Consider the following 15,094-nt stretch of genomic DNA (forward strand, 5'->3'; position numbering starts at 1 on the left):
GTTAAAGAGGCAGAGAGGACATTCGATGGTCCTCACGCATTTTCTCCTTGCAATGAGTAGATGTTGCCGGAAGCAAATGTTTGCTTTTGTTTTTGTTCTGGTTTTTTTTTTTTTTTTTTTTTTTTTTTGGTGCCTGCAAGCAAGGGATTCCTTGTTCTGGGCTCCCTTCATTTTTCCTTTTGGCATTGGGATGCGTTCGAGGAATTTGATCTGTTTTGATTGTCTTCCCCTCTTCCTATTCCTGATTTTGTTTCCTTTGCTCTCTCTTCTCACCTTCGCTTTAATTCCTAACTGTATTCTGCGATTTCTGTTTCTGGCTTCGGCCATATTCGGCGGCCCGTACACGTCGGTCTCCTCTACCTCTAGAGTTTCTTTCCCTTTTGTCTTTTTTATCCATATTTATCGTAATTTCCTTTTCCGTTCTCTTTACCTCTCTTTTTCCTTGTGTCATTTTCTCTCATTTTTTCCGATTTCTTTTTTCCGTCTTTTTTTCGTTCGCTTTCAGCAACCTCCCTCTGCAAAGCCGAGAAGGAAATTATATATCCGGCATCAAAGAAACCGAAGAAAAGAAAATGAAACGGCGCTTGGCGGAGCAGTATTAGGCATAGCAATACTCATCTTTTCCCAGCGTTGGAACATACCTTCCGTCCCCATTTCGGCTCTCTTGTTCAACCTATTTTTGAGCCCCAAATGAAACGAGTAATCACCACCCAGGTTATGTAGTTATTTTTAAATCGGCAGCCCATTCACGATCTACATACGGAGTAGAAATCCGTTGAATAGAAATGACCCCGAAACAAGGAGCTAATGAAACCGAATGCAACCCACTCCGTAGTCCATGTGCCAGAACCAGCTGTTGCCTCCATCCCGCTACTTGAACCACGGATGAAGCGCTTGTTTCGGAATTAGGGCTGCATGCAGGGCTATGGCTGGGACTGACTTAGCGGGCCTATGTAAGCGTGGATTGTCGTGTTGCTGGTGCATATCAACGGGGAGGCTATGGTCTAATGATTTATTTCGAATATTAGTTTACTTTGCTTGCGAATTGTTGCTGCACTGTACAGTACATGTGCATGAGCGTAAGTAAAGGTTGGAATCAGGGGCTGGGATTTGCCAACCTTTTCTGTTTCCCTGGCTGTAACTCGCAAGGAGTGGAGTGGAACCATCGAACAATTTGCAGGTTGAAACCATCTCTCGTTTTCGCCTTGCGTTTCTCCCTGGCTTCCATGGTGCTACTGCGGACACTGTTTCATGGCTAGCGCTCTTTTTGGCCGGGGCCGATTCCATCTAGAACAAGCCAAAAATGGCCCCAGAAATAAGCTTGCCAACTGAGCCGTCTGGCTGAGCGTGCTGCGGATGTCTGACTGTTGCTCCAAGAAGCCCTGTGGGGCACCGGCGGATTATGTGCTTTATTTGCTGCTCGTCTTCTCCCGACTCCTTAGGATTCTTATTCTTGTTTTTGTCGATGCTTTTCTGTGGCGATCCGTGGATGGCCTCGGGCATGCGCACGGGGTGAGAAGATCCATTTCCGTCCTCTGTCGCCTCCATCTTCTCTGCCGTTCCCAATCCCCGTTTCAATTCGGGGCCAACAACCCTTTCGTTTCTCTATCGTTAAGCCATATTTTGTTCCTATTCTCATCGGAGCCGGCAATCTGGCATCTGGTCTCTAAACTTGATAATAGATCCTTTTCCGCCATTTCTCGTCGTTGTGGTGCGTTCCTGCTGCCCTTTCCCATCAGGTGCTGGGGCATCAGTATATCTCAACCACCATGGCAACAATTCAGGAGCGGATTGCGGCCTTGAACCAGGCGCATGTTGGACGAGGACCAGTTCCTTCTCCTCCTCACGAAATTAGGCCAGATTTACCTGGCTCAAGACCTTCGATGTCCGGTAGATACGTGGCGCCAGCAAATGAGTCGCGTGCCCCTCCCGTCCCAGTCAGAGACCAGGAAATACTCCCACCTCCATCCATTACAAGGACGGGTCAGAAGTCACCTACCACGACAACTAAGCCAAGGAAACCACCGCCTCCTCTCCCTACGAGAAAAGTTACGGGGGAGCCATCACCTGCGCTACCCCCGCGCAAACCGGCCGATACACACACCCGCAGAAACTCAGGAGATTCTTCGTTGTCCGCCACCTCTATATCGACAAGGGCAACGACAAGCTCCTCAGGAAATGGCAAGTCGCCTTCTATTCGGTCCACATCAACTGAAAGTTTAACAACTCGCAAGCTTGCCCCAGCATGGGGAGAAACTGCACTTCCCCCATTGCCTCCAAAGAGAAATACGAATACAGATGGGAACCCGACGCTGAAATCTCGATCGTCTTTGGGGGTGCTTGATAGCAACTGCAAGACATCCTCCTCATCTCTCTCGTCTCTGACACCAAAATTGCCGCTTCGATCGCATTCATCCAATACCAATGATCTACCGGCAATCCCACCGCGGAAATTTGCAATTAAGGATTTGGATGCCCCGCCGCAATTACCCCAGCGCAAAATTCCGCCACCTGCCCCGTCATTCAAGGCTATTGAAAAGATAAGGGAATCCTCCTTCGCTACTCTGAAAAATGCTTCAATACATCATGGGCTAGTTCCGAATGGTGATACACATGGACAAAAAGCCAGTGGCTCACCGCCTCCAATTCCTCTGGGTTCTCGCCCTGATTTGTCGAAAATACAGGCAACTAAACCACGAATGCCTTCTTGCTCCTCGCCCTCTAGCACTGGCTCAACAACAGTTTGTATGATATGTCGTGACTTCTCCGGACCAGATTCGCATGCCGCACGATTTCCAAGACAATCTCTTCCTACACAAGATCTCTCCTGGTTGGCCAACCAACTTACCGCTCCCTTCTCATCTCTCACCGACAAAGCTCGTGCAATATTCACTTGGTTACACCATAATATCGATTATAATGTCGACGCATTCTTTAACAATAAGTTGAAATCTTCAACGCCAGAAAGCACATTAACCACCGGGCTAGCTGTTTGCGAAGGGTATGCTGGCCTCTTCGAAAGGTTGGCAACGCTTGCTGGATTAGAGGCGCGAGTAATTACAGGTCATGGCAAAGGCTACGGCTACACTCCACTCGCCCCAGGTTCGCCGAAACCTCCATACGATGGAAACCATGCGTGGAACGTTGTGCGGATTGACAATGGACAGTGGAAGCTTATCGACAGCTGTTGGGGTGCCGGGAACGTCAGCGGCAAAGGCCAGCCGTACAACCGGGAATTCACACCAGAATATTTCACCATGTCCAACGATGAATTCGGCAACAAACATTTCCCAGCGAACCCTGGAGATTTCTACCGAGATGATGGCCGTCCAAGTATATCCTGGGAGGAATACATCAGCATCAACCCCTCTTGTCCAAATGGCGTCGAACCTCCTATCTTATACACCGGTATAAAGCAAGAGCATGGAATTGGCGAGAGGTCTCTTCAGCCACGGTCGAGGAAGATCGCCGTCCACCAGCCCGGCCCAATACGTTTCCAATTCGGCCTCATCTGCGAACACTGGACGCTTGCACGCAGCAACATCCGCGCGCCGTGTCTTTTCGTTTTATTCGCTAATGGTGTCGACGGGAGCGGGAAAGAGTACATACCCTTCCACTATGTCCGTGGATCTGACCCAGGTGGTGGTGGTGACCATTGGTACGTCGATGTTCCTGACCCTTGTGTCTTGGGTGTGCCTGGACAGAAACTACACATCTACAGCGTAACGAGCTTTGGGGATCTAAAGGATACGCGAGGCCTTAGTAGAGAGGAGTTTCTTCGTGGTGTAGGTAGGAAGGCAATGGGATTTGGGGGTATTGCGGAGTGGGAGCTTGTATGATCAGGCCGGATATCTTTATTATTCTTGTTTCATTTCTTTCATTCAGGCATCTGGTTTTCTCGGTTTTTATTCCATCTCCCTGGCCGCGATGTGACACATTAAATGTTTATTTTTCACCAGTTTCTAATATACCTTTCTGCGTTCCCATTCTGTCATTATGCGGCATTTTTCTCTTTCTGTTTTCTTTCGTTTTGCCCTTTCCCTTACCTTTATGAAAGACTGAGGAGAATGAGCAATACAATCTTACGTGGCACTTTTAATTCTAACAGGCCCTAGATCGCTACACTTTTTTCCCAATATCAATACCATCTATTTTAATACACAGAAATTTGCTGTGGTTTCTGAGCTTTCGCCCAGTCAAGAACACCAATAGAGATGCTTTTTGCGTGTACGATCAGAGTAACAAAACTGATGACTACTTATGCTTTTTCTTTTCTTTTCTTTCTTCCTTTTTTTTTTTTTTTTTTTTTTTTTTTGCTTTAGTTGAAGCACCCTTACATATTTATCGGCCTGGTTTGGGTTTGTCTGTATTCAAAAGCCCAACTTTGCTTCGACATCCTCTTCTTTATAGACGAAATTTTAGGACATATGTCACATCTTTTCTCGTCTTCTCGTCACCAGGTTTGATTCTCCCTCGACATGGCGCATGGCTTCTTGCTGTTGCTGCTCTGCTGCTACTGCTACTACTCCACGCGCTAAGCTATGCGTACCCCATAATGGTACCAGCACATAGTTGGCGAAATATCTAGCGCTACCATTCAAGTATTCCAACCATTTCCGAAACAACAGTCTATGGTTGCAGGAAAGAGGCCCAGGGCCGTTTCCAATGCCACTTTTCCCAACCTGCTAGCAGTGGCACCAACGAGAGTCGACGACGACGACGACGACGACGACGACGGGAACGGAAACTCATCCGCCCCTGTCCTGCGGAAGAAGATTCAAATCGAACATTTGAGTCTTGCATCCGTCAGATACGTGTTCGGGCCGCTGGGCAACGCAGCGCCTCCCATTCGTGCCCACTGATGTCGCAAAGTGGTTTTCAATGATATACAGCTTATACAGCTGTGCAGCTATAGTTATTGAGTTCTATCGAATTGCTGCTCGTTTGATTCAGGCATGTACCTCATCCAGCAAGCTATCCTATCTGATGTAGCCTCCTATATCCCCTTCCCCCCCCCCCGCCCCCCAACGCTAAAAGTGAGGTGAGCGTATCCTTTTCCGCCGCGGGGATTATGTGGTTCCGCGCGCCCTTGGACAGGTCTAGGTCGAAGATCAGTCTTGTTCCTGTGGCGCGGTGTGTGAGCAGCTAGGACATGGAAGGGCAAATTAGCGTCTCATCCGGTCCTTGGACGACTTCTTCGACGTCTAGATGGAATATATGACGTTTAAGTTTCCATAACATGATGGGAGGGGCGCATCGATGCTGCAGGATTGGGATACGGGTTTTCGATACCACATTGCGGGAGAGATCCCACAACAGATTTTCTTTTCTAAAGCGGAGCAGGATGAACCGGAACAACCACCCACAACCCTTCTCTCCACTCAAAATGCTTGGAGGATGAAGATTTTCCGCAGTGGAAGAATCCTGCAATTGGCCCTCGTGGTCGCAAATGGGAAGGGAACTACCCGATTTCACAGGTGTCTTGACATCCCTGGCTCTTTTTCTGGATATGGGGTTGAAAGTGATCTCAGCGTCAATGAGGAAAACACATGAAAACAAGCGCCCATGGTAGCATAGACGTTTCAGCATCACATACCCCAAGATGCCAACGACGACAGATAGTCCGTGAAAGCCTTGTATCGTCATGATTATCCGGTGGGCCATCCTATGCAAGCGGACACATTTTCTGAAAAGTATCCTCTCGCGTTGACCGATTTACTGACAGGACAAATTTTTTTTCATCTTCTGACACTTTCGTGATGTTAACGATACGGCTGAAATGAGGAGGCATATCGTTAGATATGGAGATAGAATAGGAATGGCAGTGGGAAATATAATACAGGGACAGATAGAGGCGACGAAGTCTATGTCTGCACTACATAATCTTCAATATCCTCGATCAGAAAACTAAGGCCAAAAAAAAAAGGAGAAAGGTTAATAAAGTAAAAGGATTAGGGCGCCGAGTCAGCAATGGATATGGAATACAGCAGGGGATGATAAAAACCCTTCAGTACACCTGCATTCTACACAGTAGTCCAATAGGCATATCGCCCCCAATTACCCCTGGAAAAGAAATTTGGGCTGCAGATGTAAAGCAGAGCCTAGCCAGCGATTAGCTATACAGTTGCGAGGTCATTCTGGAATTGTATGTGCTTTTGTGCCAACATCTGATTTCTCCCCCCACCTTCTTTCACCGAGACTTCCTCCGAGAACAATTCCACTAAGCACAGTTCAAACTTGTCCTTGGGGCACGTTACATAAATGCATACCCCTCGCCGTCGGGTCTATTTTTAGCAAAGGTTTCCTCTTGTGCTACCCTTTAGATTGTTGCGCAGCTCTGGCGCAGCTTGGCTCAGTTGTTCCCCATCGGTTGGAGGCCGAGGAGCTGAGAAGAAAGATTTTCTACCACTGGAGAAGCGAGGGAGAAGGTAGGAGCGAATACCCAGAGTGATTGTAGTAATGACACCGATTAGGGATGTTTGTAAAAACGGCTCGCTTTTAGCCCCTACCTTCTGGGGCGAGCGGGGGAAAATTAAACGGGTTGAAAAAAAGGAGATCAGATCTTTCCCCTGAGCGTCCAGGCTGCCGAAATTGAACGGCAGTCCAACTACAGATTACTATGGTATAACCCTGAATTTTCGTTAGGGTCACCCTAATATTATAGTGCCATTCTAACGTTCATTCTGGGGGGTAAACATGGCATTCTCGCGTTGAGCGTGTTTCTCATTATCTGTTCTCTGTAGAGGAATCAAAATCATATTAATATCTAGTATAACCACCATCTGCCTGTATAACTGTCTGACAACGAGCTGGCATCTCTGCTATAAGTTCCTGTAGCTGCTCCTCTGTAATAGCATCCCAAGCAGCTCTAACCACTTCTCTTAGTGTATTATAAGAAAGATTATCTTCATTTCCATGATTCTCTTGTATCCACTGCTTCATAAGATTCCATAGTTTCAATTGGATTCAGATCTGGGGAATAGGGAGGTCAATCTATAGGGGTGATTCCACATTCTTGAAGATCTTGAGAAGTCTCTGCTGCAGCATGCCCTGGAGCTCCATCTTGCATCAATTTCAACCCAGGATTCATTTGCATCCATCCATGAATAAGAGGGACTATACGTTCGCGATAGGAGGTCTAGAAGAAGAATAGATTAGCTTTATTTCCAGAATATAATCAATCATCTTACCTTGTTGATGGTTCCTCAATCCTTTTCCCAGAATAAGCAGGGCTCCTTTGTAATTCCATTAAAAGCTCCCCAGAACATCCACTCTCTTTTTCTCTGAATCTTATCTATTATACAGATAGGATCAAGTGCTTCTCCTGTCCTGCAAGTCACCCAGGTTCTTGTATGACGGCCGGATTTAACCCAAGTCTCATCAGTCCAAAGTATAAGAATCCATTGCTCAAAGGTCCAATCTTGATGCTCCAATGCCCATTGAAGTTGAATATCTTGCACTCGTATGGATAGAGGTGGCTTTCTTAGAGCTATTCTGTGAGAATAACCTCTCATCTTTAGTGCTCTCCCCAGACACTTCTCATTGATCTCAAGATGAAGAACAACAATGAGTTTTTTGTATGACATTTGATGGTTGACTCTGGAGGCTGTGATGAACTCTATAACCTCATTTACTTGCTCCTCAGTAAGTTGACTAGGACGGCCAGTATGCTTCTTAGGAGTAGCTGTACCAAGTTCACATGTGTATTGAACTCCTTGATAGGTGATCTTAAGATGATTGGAGATCTTTTCATAAGTCCATTCAAGACTGCGAAGAAGGAGGATATCTTGACGTTGATCGCGGGTTAATCGCTTTGTAGGGGTGGTGGGGGCTTCTGAAGGTGTAGTAGGAGCTTCAAGAACAGCAGGTAAGTCCATCTTGATTAATAGAATAGAATAAGAATGAGTATAGAAATCGTGTACGGAGGTACTGACAGAGGTAAGAAGAATGAGAAGCTTTCTTTGCTCAACAGCGTACGGAGTACGGAGTATTTATGGGCATATTTGAGACGCGCCACCCCAGAATGAACGTTAGAATGGCACTATAATATTAGGGTGACCCTAACGAAAATTCAGGTTTATACCATAGTATATGGACCTTCCGGACCCCCGACATGCGGATAGTCCGAAAAATACTCCATTTTGCGTATAAGATCAACCATTAAGGTCCCCCAGCAGCAGCCATCTCGGCGGAAGAGCGGAAGAGAGGAATATCAAGTCCGCACAGCATTCAAATTTAACCCTTGTTCAAAATTCTTCACATCTGGACAAGGGACAGCAGATGTACTCCGTTAGGTTGGCGCATTGAGCAAAGAGCCAACGATGGAGTAGACTAAGAAGAATGAAAGACATGGAATCGTGTTGGCTTGGGAATGGATTGATAAAAAGGTTAGACTAATTGCTGTATGGTCAGCTTTCTTCGGCATTTTATCCCTAATAATGTCAAGCTTCTTTATGACTTGGCCGGAGTCAACCTAGGGGCAACCCTACTAGGATGAGCCCGGGGTGTACTCCTTCGTCCAAGCTCACCACTAGTTATGCAGCATCAGTTGTCAGCTAATTCGGCTTCAAGGGTTCAATCAGAGGCTGGGTATAACTGACATGTGAAAAGTGATTGTATGCACCGTACACAGGACATGCTGCCTACCATGTTTCATTTCCCTTTCCTGATTTGTCGTCATTTTGCATGTGCATCGCAGGTTTTGAACGGCGCCACGAGGATAAGGGCACGATATCGGGTTAAATTTCCAGCTTTGGAGATCTCGGCGGGATGCTGGCTCGTAGCGTCATTGAAAATAATTATCCCAATCAAAATGGATGCCTTTGTAGTATTTATCAATTAGTTACTTTTCTGGCAGCCCCGTGGGATCTGACATATTTGGAATTTTGGGTCGAGTCGCTGATCACGGTTGAAAATAGCGACGGAGGAGGACTTGTGGACGCTGATGGAGAAGGGCAGTTTACCCCGTTCTAAGTTATGGCCCCGCAAATTTGACGAAGACATCTTTTTAAAGCATGGAAACATGAAGCAAATACTGCTATGTGGAAGTCACTTCTGCATATTAGAAAGTGCGGGGCTATATGATACCCTTGTGAAATCTCTGAAGTATCCTCGTAGATATCTAAGATATCTTAAAGATTCAAGGTGCTGGATATCCTGGAAGTTTTCAGCATTGGTTTCGGACAAGGAAACTAGTAATTCTCACACATCACCCGAATGTATAATTTGCCTCAGGAATTCCTTGGAATATAGAGAGAGAGGAGTTAAGTTCGACGTGTTTCATGAGAAGAATCGCTGGTCGAAGGATCCGTTTCTCGAGCCCTTCGGGAGAATCACACTGACGATCACAAACAAAACCTACTTCGCACTTGACGCTTTCTTGGGGTACCAGTAGGGCCAAGCGCGCCGTGGCCAAAATGAACAGGATGAGCATACCCCCACTCGCGGTGCAAGTAAACATGGTAAGAGTTGGCTGCATAACAATAACGGCCCCGGTCAACGCCACTTCTGTCATAATAATCATCATTCTTGATTTGTAACTACCCGTTCCCCGCATCGTCAAGTGACTTTTGCACTGGGATAAGCGCGAAGACAAGGCGGGGGAACCGACAAATTTTGTGGACGAGATACCAACGTCAGTTCTGGCGGGCACTGGCGTGGGTGACACGCCAAAGATCTGTTGAACTATGAATATGGACTCAGCGCCTCTTATACTACTGGGGAGGTGAAATAAAAGTCCAGTGTCGGTATGCAGATATCGCCATTGACTTCCGTTATTTTCAGGTTTATTCGGCTCTTTCGCCCTCTTTTATTCGCATTGGATTGTTTGTCTTAAAGAATGCGCCTGTTTTCAATGGTTCTTTCCTTCCCGCCGTGTAACGGAATGATATTCCATACCACTTCTTAAGCTGCCGTAAGGCAGGGAATCAGTTCCCGACACGCTCCAAATGTCAACGGGAATTTTTCGAGTCCATGATAGGACGGTGAGTTCACTTCTGGCAAGTGATTCCCTGCGGGGGGCTGTCAATGCCAGTCATTTTGGCCAATACGGAGCTTTCGGCGAAACATCCCAAGTGAACCCTGCAAGATGGTCAGCTCGATATTTTGTATATGAAGGACTGGAACGGGCTCTGGTAGCTAGCCTTGGCAAAGCGACTTTGTCGCATGACCAGGCTTTCCTTTGACGTCCTCGCGAACCTGGCAATTGCACAGGGTTAGCCAGTTCGCCCAAGGGATTGGGTCAAGCACTGCCTGGATGCAGATTAGTCCTTGATTTTTTACCTGAAGGTGGTGACTAGCTCCGTCCTGCTTGGGCTTCTCTCTAGAGGCTTGGCTAGAAAACCCGCGTACTAACATGAACGGTGATTCTGGGGTCTGTATCTCGGAACCAGGCCAACCCATTTTTCCCACAAAGGTCCGGTACTTGCGCTTTGGTCAATATATAATGACTAAATGCGGTCTAACTAGCGTAACAGCACTAAGCAACCTTGTTTCTGCGATATTCTACATGCACATTTGCTTCCTTTGGAGATTTTGACAGCCATGGTAACCCCGAAATATTCTCCCGATGGCCCTCAGCATTCCAAGAACGAAAGGTGAACATACAGACTTAATCTACAAGAACAACCAAGTTAGCAACCATGAATACTCGAGTAACTTGTTCAGGATGTTGAATGTTGAATTGTTTCATTCACAAAGCTAAACACGGAATTCCGGGATGGGCTGAAGCTTGTCAAACAAGATACCACACACACCCCTCTTAACTTCGAATAAAGAAGTAAACAGATCGCAGTTGTAGCAAGGTCTTCAAGTGGGGTCGGCAATATGGCCTGGAGGCCAAGAGCCGGAGACTGGTTGTCCTTAGCTTTGAAGGAGTTCCTCTTTTGGCTTTCCCTGGCAAATGTTAGTTAAAAATATGGGGAAAACTGGCGGGCTTACGCTGGATAGAGCTAAGAAACAAAAATTTGATCCGACGAGGCCACAGGCCCACAGCTAGCTCGAGCTCGCTGAGTTACTGGTCAGAGACGGTTTGGCAGCTAGCCTGTAAGTGGCTTACGGGACGTCGATCCAAATAGGAGAGGCTGGAGAATCCTGGCTTTGGCTGTTTTGGCATGAAAATAGCAACTCTGAAAACGAGGATTCCCTGTTGATGCAGAGACAATGGCCTTGCACAGTACTGTATATACCTCCGTCAGGCGTTGGCGTGTGTGCAGCAGTTGCGCAAGAAGGCCCGGAGGTCCACGCCAGGCTGGCGGGTGTCACTGTTGCGCCCGTCCCCGTAGCTTGTTTTCGGCTCGATCAGGTATATAAACACCTTTAGTCCCCCTTCAGCTGGGCTTGTTCTACCTTGACCCCTTTTCTTTTCTTTTTTTATTTTTTTTGGTGTTCACACTTGGCTGCAACCAAACATACACCAAGAATACAGACCTGAGCAGTTGTCCCTTTCGGGAGAAAGGGAGCACAGCACACAACATGGGGTCTCTCAATGGGAATATCTACCTGATTGCCGCTGTGGCGGTGATAGGAGGTGGCTTGTTCGGTTTCGACATCTCGTCCATGTCTGCTATTATCGGCACTCAAAACTATCTTTGCTATTTCGATCAAGCTGGGCCAGGTGAAACCGAATGCAAGGGCCCGAGGGCAGATGTTCAAGGCGGTATCACGGCCTCCATGGCTGGTGGTTCATGGCTTGGAGCACTTGTATCCGGCTTCTTGTCTGATATCCTGGGTCGCAAGAAGTCCATTATGGTTGGCGCAGTTATTTGGTCGGTTGTTGTCCTACCTAACCCCCTTTCGCGTGTTGGAAAGAGGTAAATCGCATGGCCATGTTTAGCTGACCCTCCTTTTTCACTACTAGGGTCATCGGTTCTATAATCACCTGTGCCTCGCAGAATATCGCCATGTTGATTGTTGGCCGTATCATCAACGGTTTTAGTGTCGGTATCTGCTCCGCCCAAGTCCCAGTCTACATTGCAGAACTGGCGCCTCCCTCTAAACGTGGCCGGCTAATTGGTGCGCAACAATGGGCTATTACTTGGGGAATTATGATTATGTTCTAGTAAGTTTCGCGTCACATATGATCCCCTTATGTTCTCCTACGTCCCTTGCTCTGCCCTACAATATTAATACTAATAAATCGGATTAGTATCTCCTATGGATGCAGCAAAGTTGATGGCCCAGCTGGTTTCCGGATTGCGTGGGGCCTGCAAATGATTCCAGCTATCCTACTCTTCTTTGGCCTTATTCCTCTGCCTGAATCACCGCGCTGGCTTGCTCGCAAAGACCGTTGGGATGATTGCCTTGCGGTGTTGACCCTGGTGCACGGCAAAGGCGATCCACACTCCCCTTTCGTACAACGCGAATTCGAAGAGATCAAGGAGATGTGCGAATTCGAACGACGAAATGCTGATGTCACCTACCTTGAGCTGCTTAAACCAAACATGATCAATCGCACTCATGTTGGTGTTTTCACACAGATTTGGAGTCAGTTGACTGGCATGAATGTTATGATGTATTATATCACGTTAGTGGACATCCAGCAGCTACATTGTGGTGACTCGTTCTTCACCGTTGGAATGGTTCTGCTAATTACTCTCCATTTTAGATATGTTTTCGGAATGGCTGGTCTCACAGGAGACACCCTGATGGTTTCTGGTAGTATCCAATACGTCATCAACGTCGTGATGACAATTCCCGCTCTCCTGTGGGTTGACCGCTGGGGTCGCCGTCCCACCCTCTTAGTCGGAGCCCTCTTCATGATGATTTGGCTTTTTACCAACGCTGGGCTTCTTGCATCGTATGGACATCCTGCACCAGAAGACAGAGCCATCGAAGCAGAATCCTGGTTAATCAGTGGACCTCCCAGCAAAGCTGTCATCGCGTGCTCCTATCTGTTTGTCGCGTCTTTCGCTCCAACCTGGGGTCCTGTTTCATGGATTTATCCACCAGAGCTGTTCCCTCTACGCGTCCGTGGAAAGGCCGTTGCTCTTACCACCTCCTCCAACTGGGCTTTTAATTTTGCCCTCGGCTATTTCGTTCCCCCCGCGTTTGTCAATATCCAATGGAGGACCTATATTCTCTTCGCCGTTTTCTGTGCAGCCATGTTCATCCACGTCTTTCTCATGTTTCCCGAGACGGCTGGTAAGACACTTGAGGAAGTTGAATCGATCTTCACCGACCCAAATGGCATCAAGTACATCGGAACTCCCGCCTGGAAAACACGGGTTGACTTCCACCGTGCAGCACTGCTTGAACAGACCGGTGTCAGAGATGAGGAGAAGCTTGCAACAAACTATCATGAGGAAACAACTAAATAAACAGCTGTCTAGGGCCCTGGAGGTGACTTGAGGAATTGTCAATAAATAGGGTGTAGTTTGAAGCTCTTTGTCGTTCTCTTCCTTTGAGATCTATGTAGTATTCCCCTCTCGCGCGTTATTACAATCTCCGTATCCCCTGGCTCAACCTGTGTGGACATGGAAAACTCTGTAACCGCCAGAGTCCCGAGAAAACCCTTTGAAAGCAAGGGAAGTGATAATCCTGCGGGAAACAGAAATATTGTGCAATATAATACCCACTGCACCCATTGTCCACGGGCCTTTAATTTCTTTGTAATTACCTGTTTTCCCTCCGTTTCTATGGCTGCTTTATGCCATTCTTCTGTTTAATATTCAAACCGTACATACAACGGCGCTTAATAGCTTTTACATAGGGTGAACATCGAATATAAAGTTGTTACTACTTACTAACTATTCCGATTCATACATAATTTTGCCAATACTGCCAAGCAACGGCTCTGGCCTTCTGTTCGTGTCGATAGGTCTTAAAAGTTGTTTCTTTACACTTGTCCCGCATGTCTGTATGGAGGCAAACAGGTTGTAACGAACGGAGCTCAATCCACGCCGCAAAGAGTTCTCAACTGGCTGCGGAGAATCTTGGTCTTTAAATAACTGTTTGGGTGAGGATATATGGTGGAAGAAATAGTTCTAGGCCCTGCAGCCCCTATGGCCCGTCTGGCCACACATTCTTTTCTACCGCTTTTCGTTTGTTGAACTCTAGAATCATGGATATTCCTCTCCGCATCCGGGCTAAATATAGTTCGAGTACGGAATATGAACTATCGAATCGTTGGATATATACTGTGTGGTCCGGCATGAAATTTTCAACAAGAAATTGTTCATATGAGTGAATTTTGGAAAGGTATTGCCTCTCCGCCATGGCTTTTAACCAGATCCTAAAAATATTCTGACCTGTTTCCTGTTTGCTGTCTGGTGGTTGTTCACTCTGTATGTCGCATAGACAAGTTGAAGACCGAAGTCTATCCCACTTCTATCCCACTTGTCTTGTGCCTTTGGACGCAATCCCAGGAGGGAAACCAGAAAAAAATATAAAATAAAATAAAAAGCGGAAAGAAAAATGGTGGAACACTGGGCTGGAAACCCCTTAAGTCCCCCCGGCCCCTACTCCACGGGAGCTTTTTAACTATAATAAGGCACAGCCTAAGCTGCCGATGAGGACGTCCTCATACAGTGCCCTGGCTGAGACAGGCTAAAAAAAGGAAAACAAAAAAAGCCAATCTATGAAGATCGCAAAGGCAAGCGGTATTAGACAAAACCATTGGTTACCATGTTGACCCTGTAGGCTCTTGATGTTCTTCCTCTGACTCTGAACCTGGGAATATATGTTGGGGGAACCAGAGATCAGAATCCGTAACCAACTCGTCTTCAACAAAGGACCTATATGTAATATGGTGGTGGCCAGGACATCTAGCTTGTTGCTCCATTTAGCTCACCGAAACAACTGTAAAAACTTGGCATGTTTATCTCCAAGCGCCACGTAGGGTAGAGAAGCGTTAGCCTGTCGAACGTGAAACAATAAATATGTTGTGTTTTAATCCATCTTCAATCCGTCGAATCCCACCAGTCGCAAATACCTCAGCAAGACACATACAACACCTTTCACAGGCAAAAAGAGTTCTGTAAACCCTTTCGCAAACGCAATGAAATCACTTTCATCGCTCCTCTTGTTCTTCGCGGCCCTCAGCCATGCTATGGCTGCGCCTGCCAGTACGTATTTCAGCGCTGCAACCACCCCCGGA

General features: G+C 46.9%; 4 protein-coding genes across 4 annotated transcripts; 2 read left to right on the forward strand and 2 right to left on the reverse strand.

Annotated features, from left to right (window-relative positions):
- Nucleotides 1-1,769: 1,769 nt before the first annotated feature.
- On the forward strand, nt 1,770-3,839 carry HCAG_02461 (predicted protein; the record flags this gene model as incomplete). Its single annotated transcript, XM_001542240.1, has 2 exons — nt 1,770-3,658; nt 3,722-3,839. 2 exons carry the CDS (start codon nt 1,770-1,772, stop codon nt 3,837-3,839), a joined length of 2,007 nt encoding a protein of 668 aa, XP_001542290.1.
- A 2,451-nt stretch (nt 3,840-6,290) lies between these two features.
- On the reverse strand, nt 6,291-7,062 carry HCAG_02462 (conserved hypothetical protein; the record flags this gene model as incomplete). The annotated part of the gene is made up of 3 exons (XM_001542241.1): nt 6,291-6,607; nt 6,677-6,737; nt 7,012-7,062. The coding sequence occupies 3 exons, from the start codon at nt 7,060-7,062 to the stop codon at nt 6,291-6,293; spliced, it is 429 nt and encodes a 142-aa protein (XP_001542291.1).
- Nucleotides 7,063-7,336: 274 nt separating this feature from the next.
- On the reverse strand, nt 7,337-7,877 carry HCAG_02463 (conserved hypothetical protein; the record flags this gene model as incomplete). Its single annotated transcript, XM_001542242.1, has 2 exons — nt 7,337-7,453; nt 7,635-7,877. The coding sequence occupies 2 exons, from the start codon at nt 7,875-7,877 to the stop codon at nt 7,337-7,339; spliced, it is 360 nt and encodes a 119-aa protein (XP_001542292.1).
- Nucleotides 7,878-11,472: 3,595 nt separating this feature from the next.
- HCAG_02464 (hypothetical protein) lies at nt 11,473-13,316 on the forward strand (the record flags this gene model as incomplete). The annotated part of the gene is made up of 4 exons (XM_001542243.1): nt 11,473-11,810; nt 11,858-12,058; nt 12,146-12,523; nt 12,605-13,316. The coding sequence occupies 4 exons, from the start codon at nt 11,473-11,475 to the stop codon at nt 13,314-13,316; spliced, it is 1,629 nt and encodes a 542-aa protein (XP_001542293.1).
- Nucleotides 13,317-15,094: the final 1,778 nt, after the last annotated feature.

Source organism: Histoplasma capsulatum, genomic scaffold, assembly GCF_000149585.1.
Source record: "Histoplasma capsulatum NAm1 scaffold_2 genomic scaffold, whole genome shotgun sequence".
In the NCBI taxonomy this organism is placed as follows: domain Eukaryota; kingdom Fungi; phylum Ascomycota; class Eurotiomycetes; order Onygenales; family Ajellomycetaceae; genus Histoplasma; species Histoplasma mississippiense.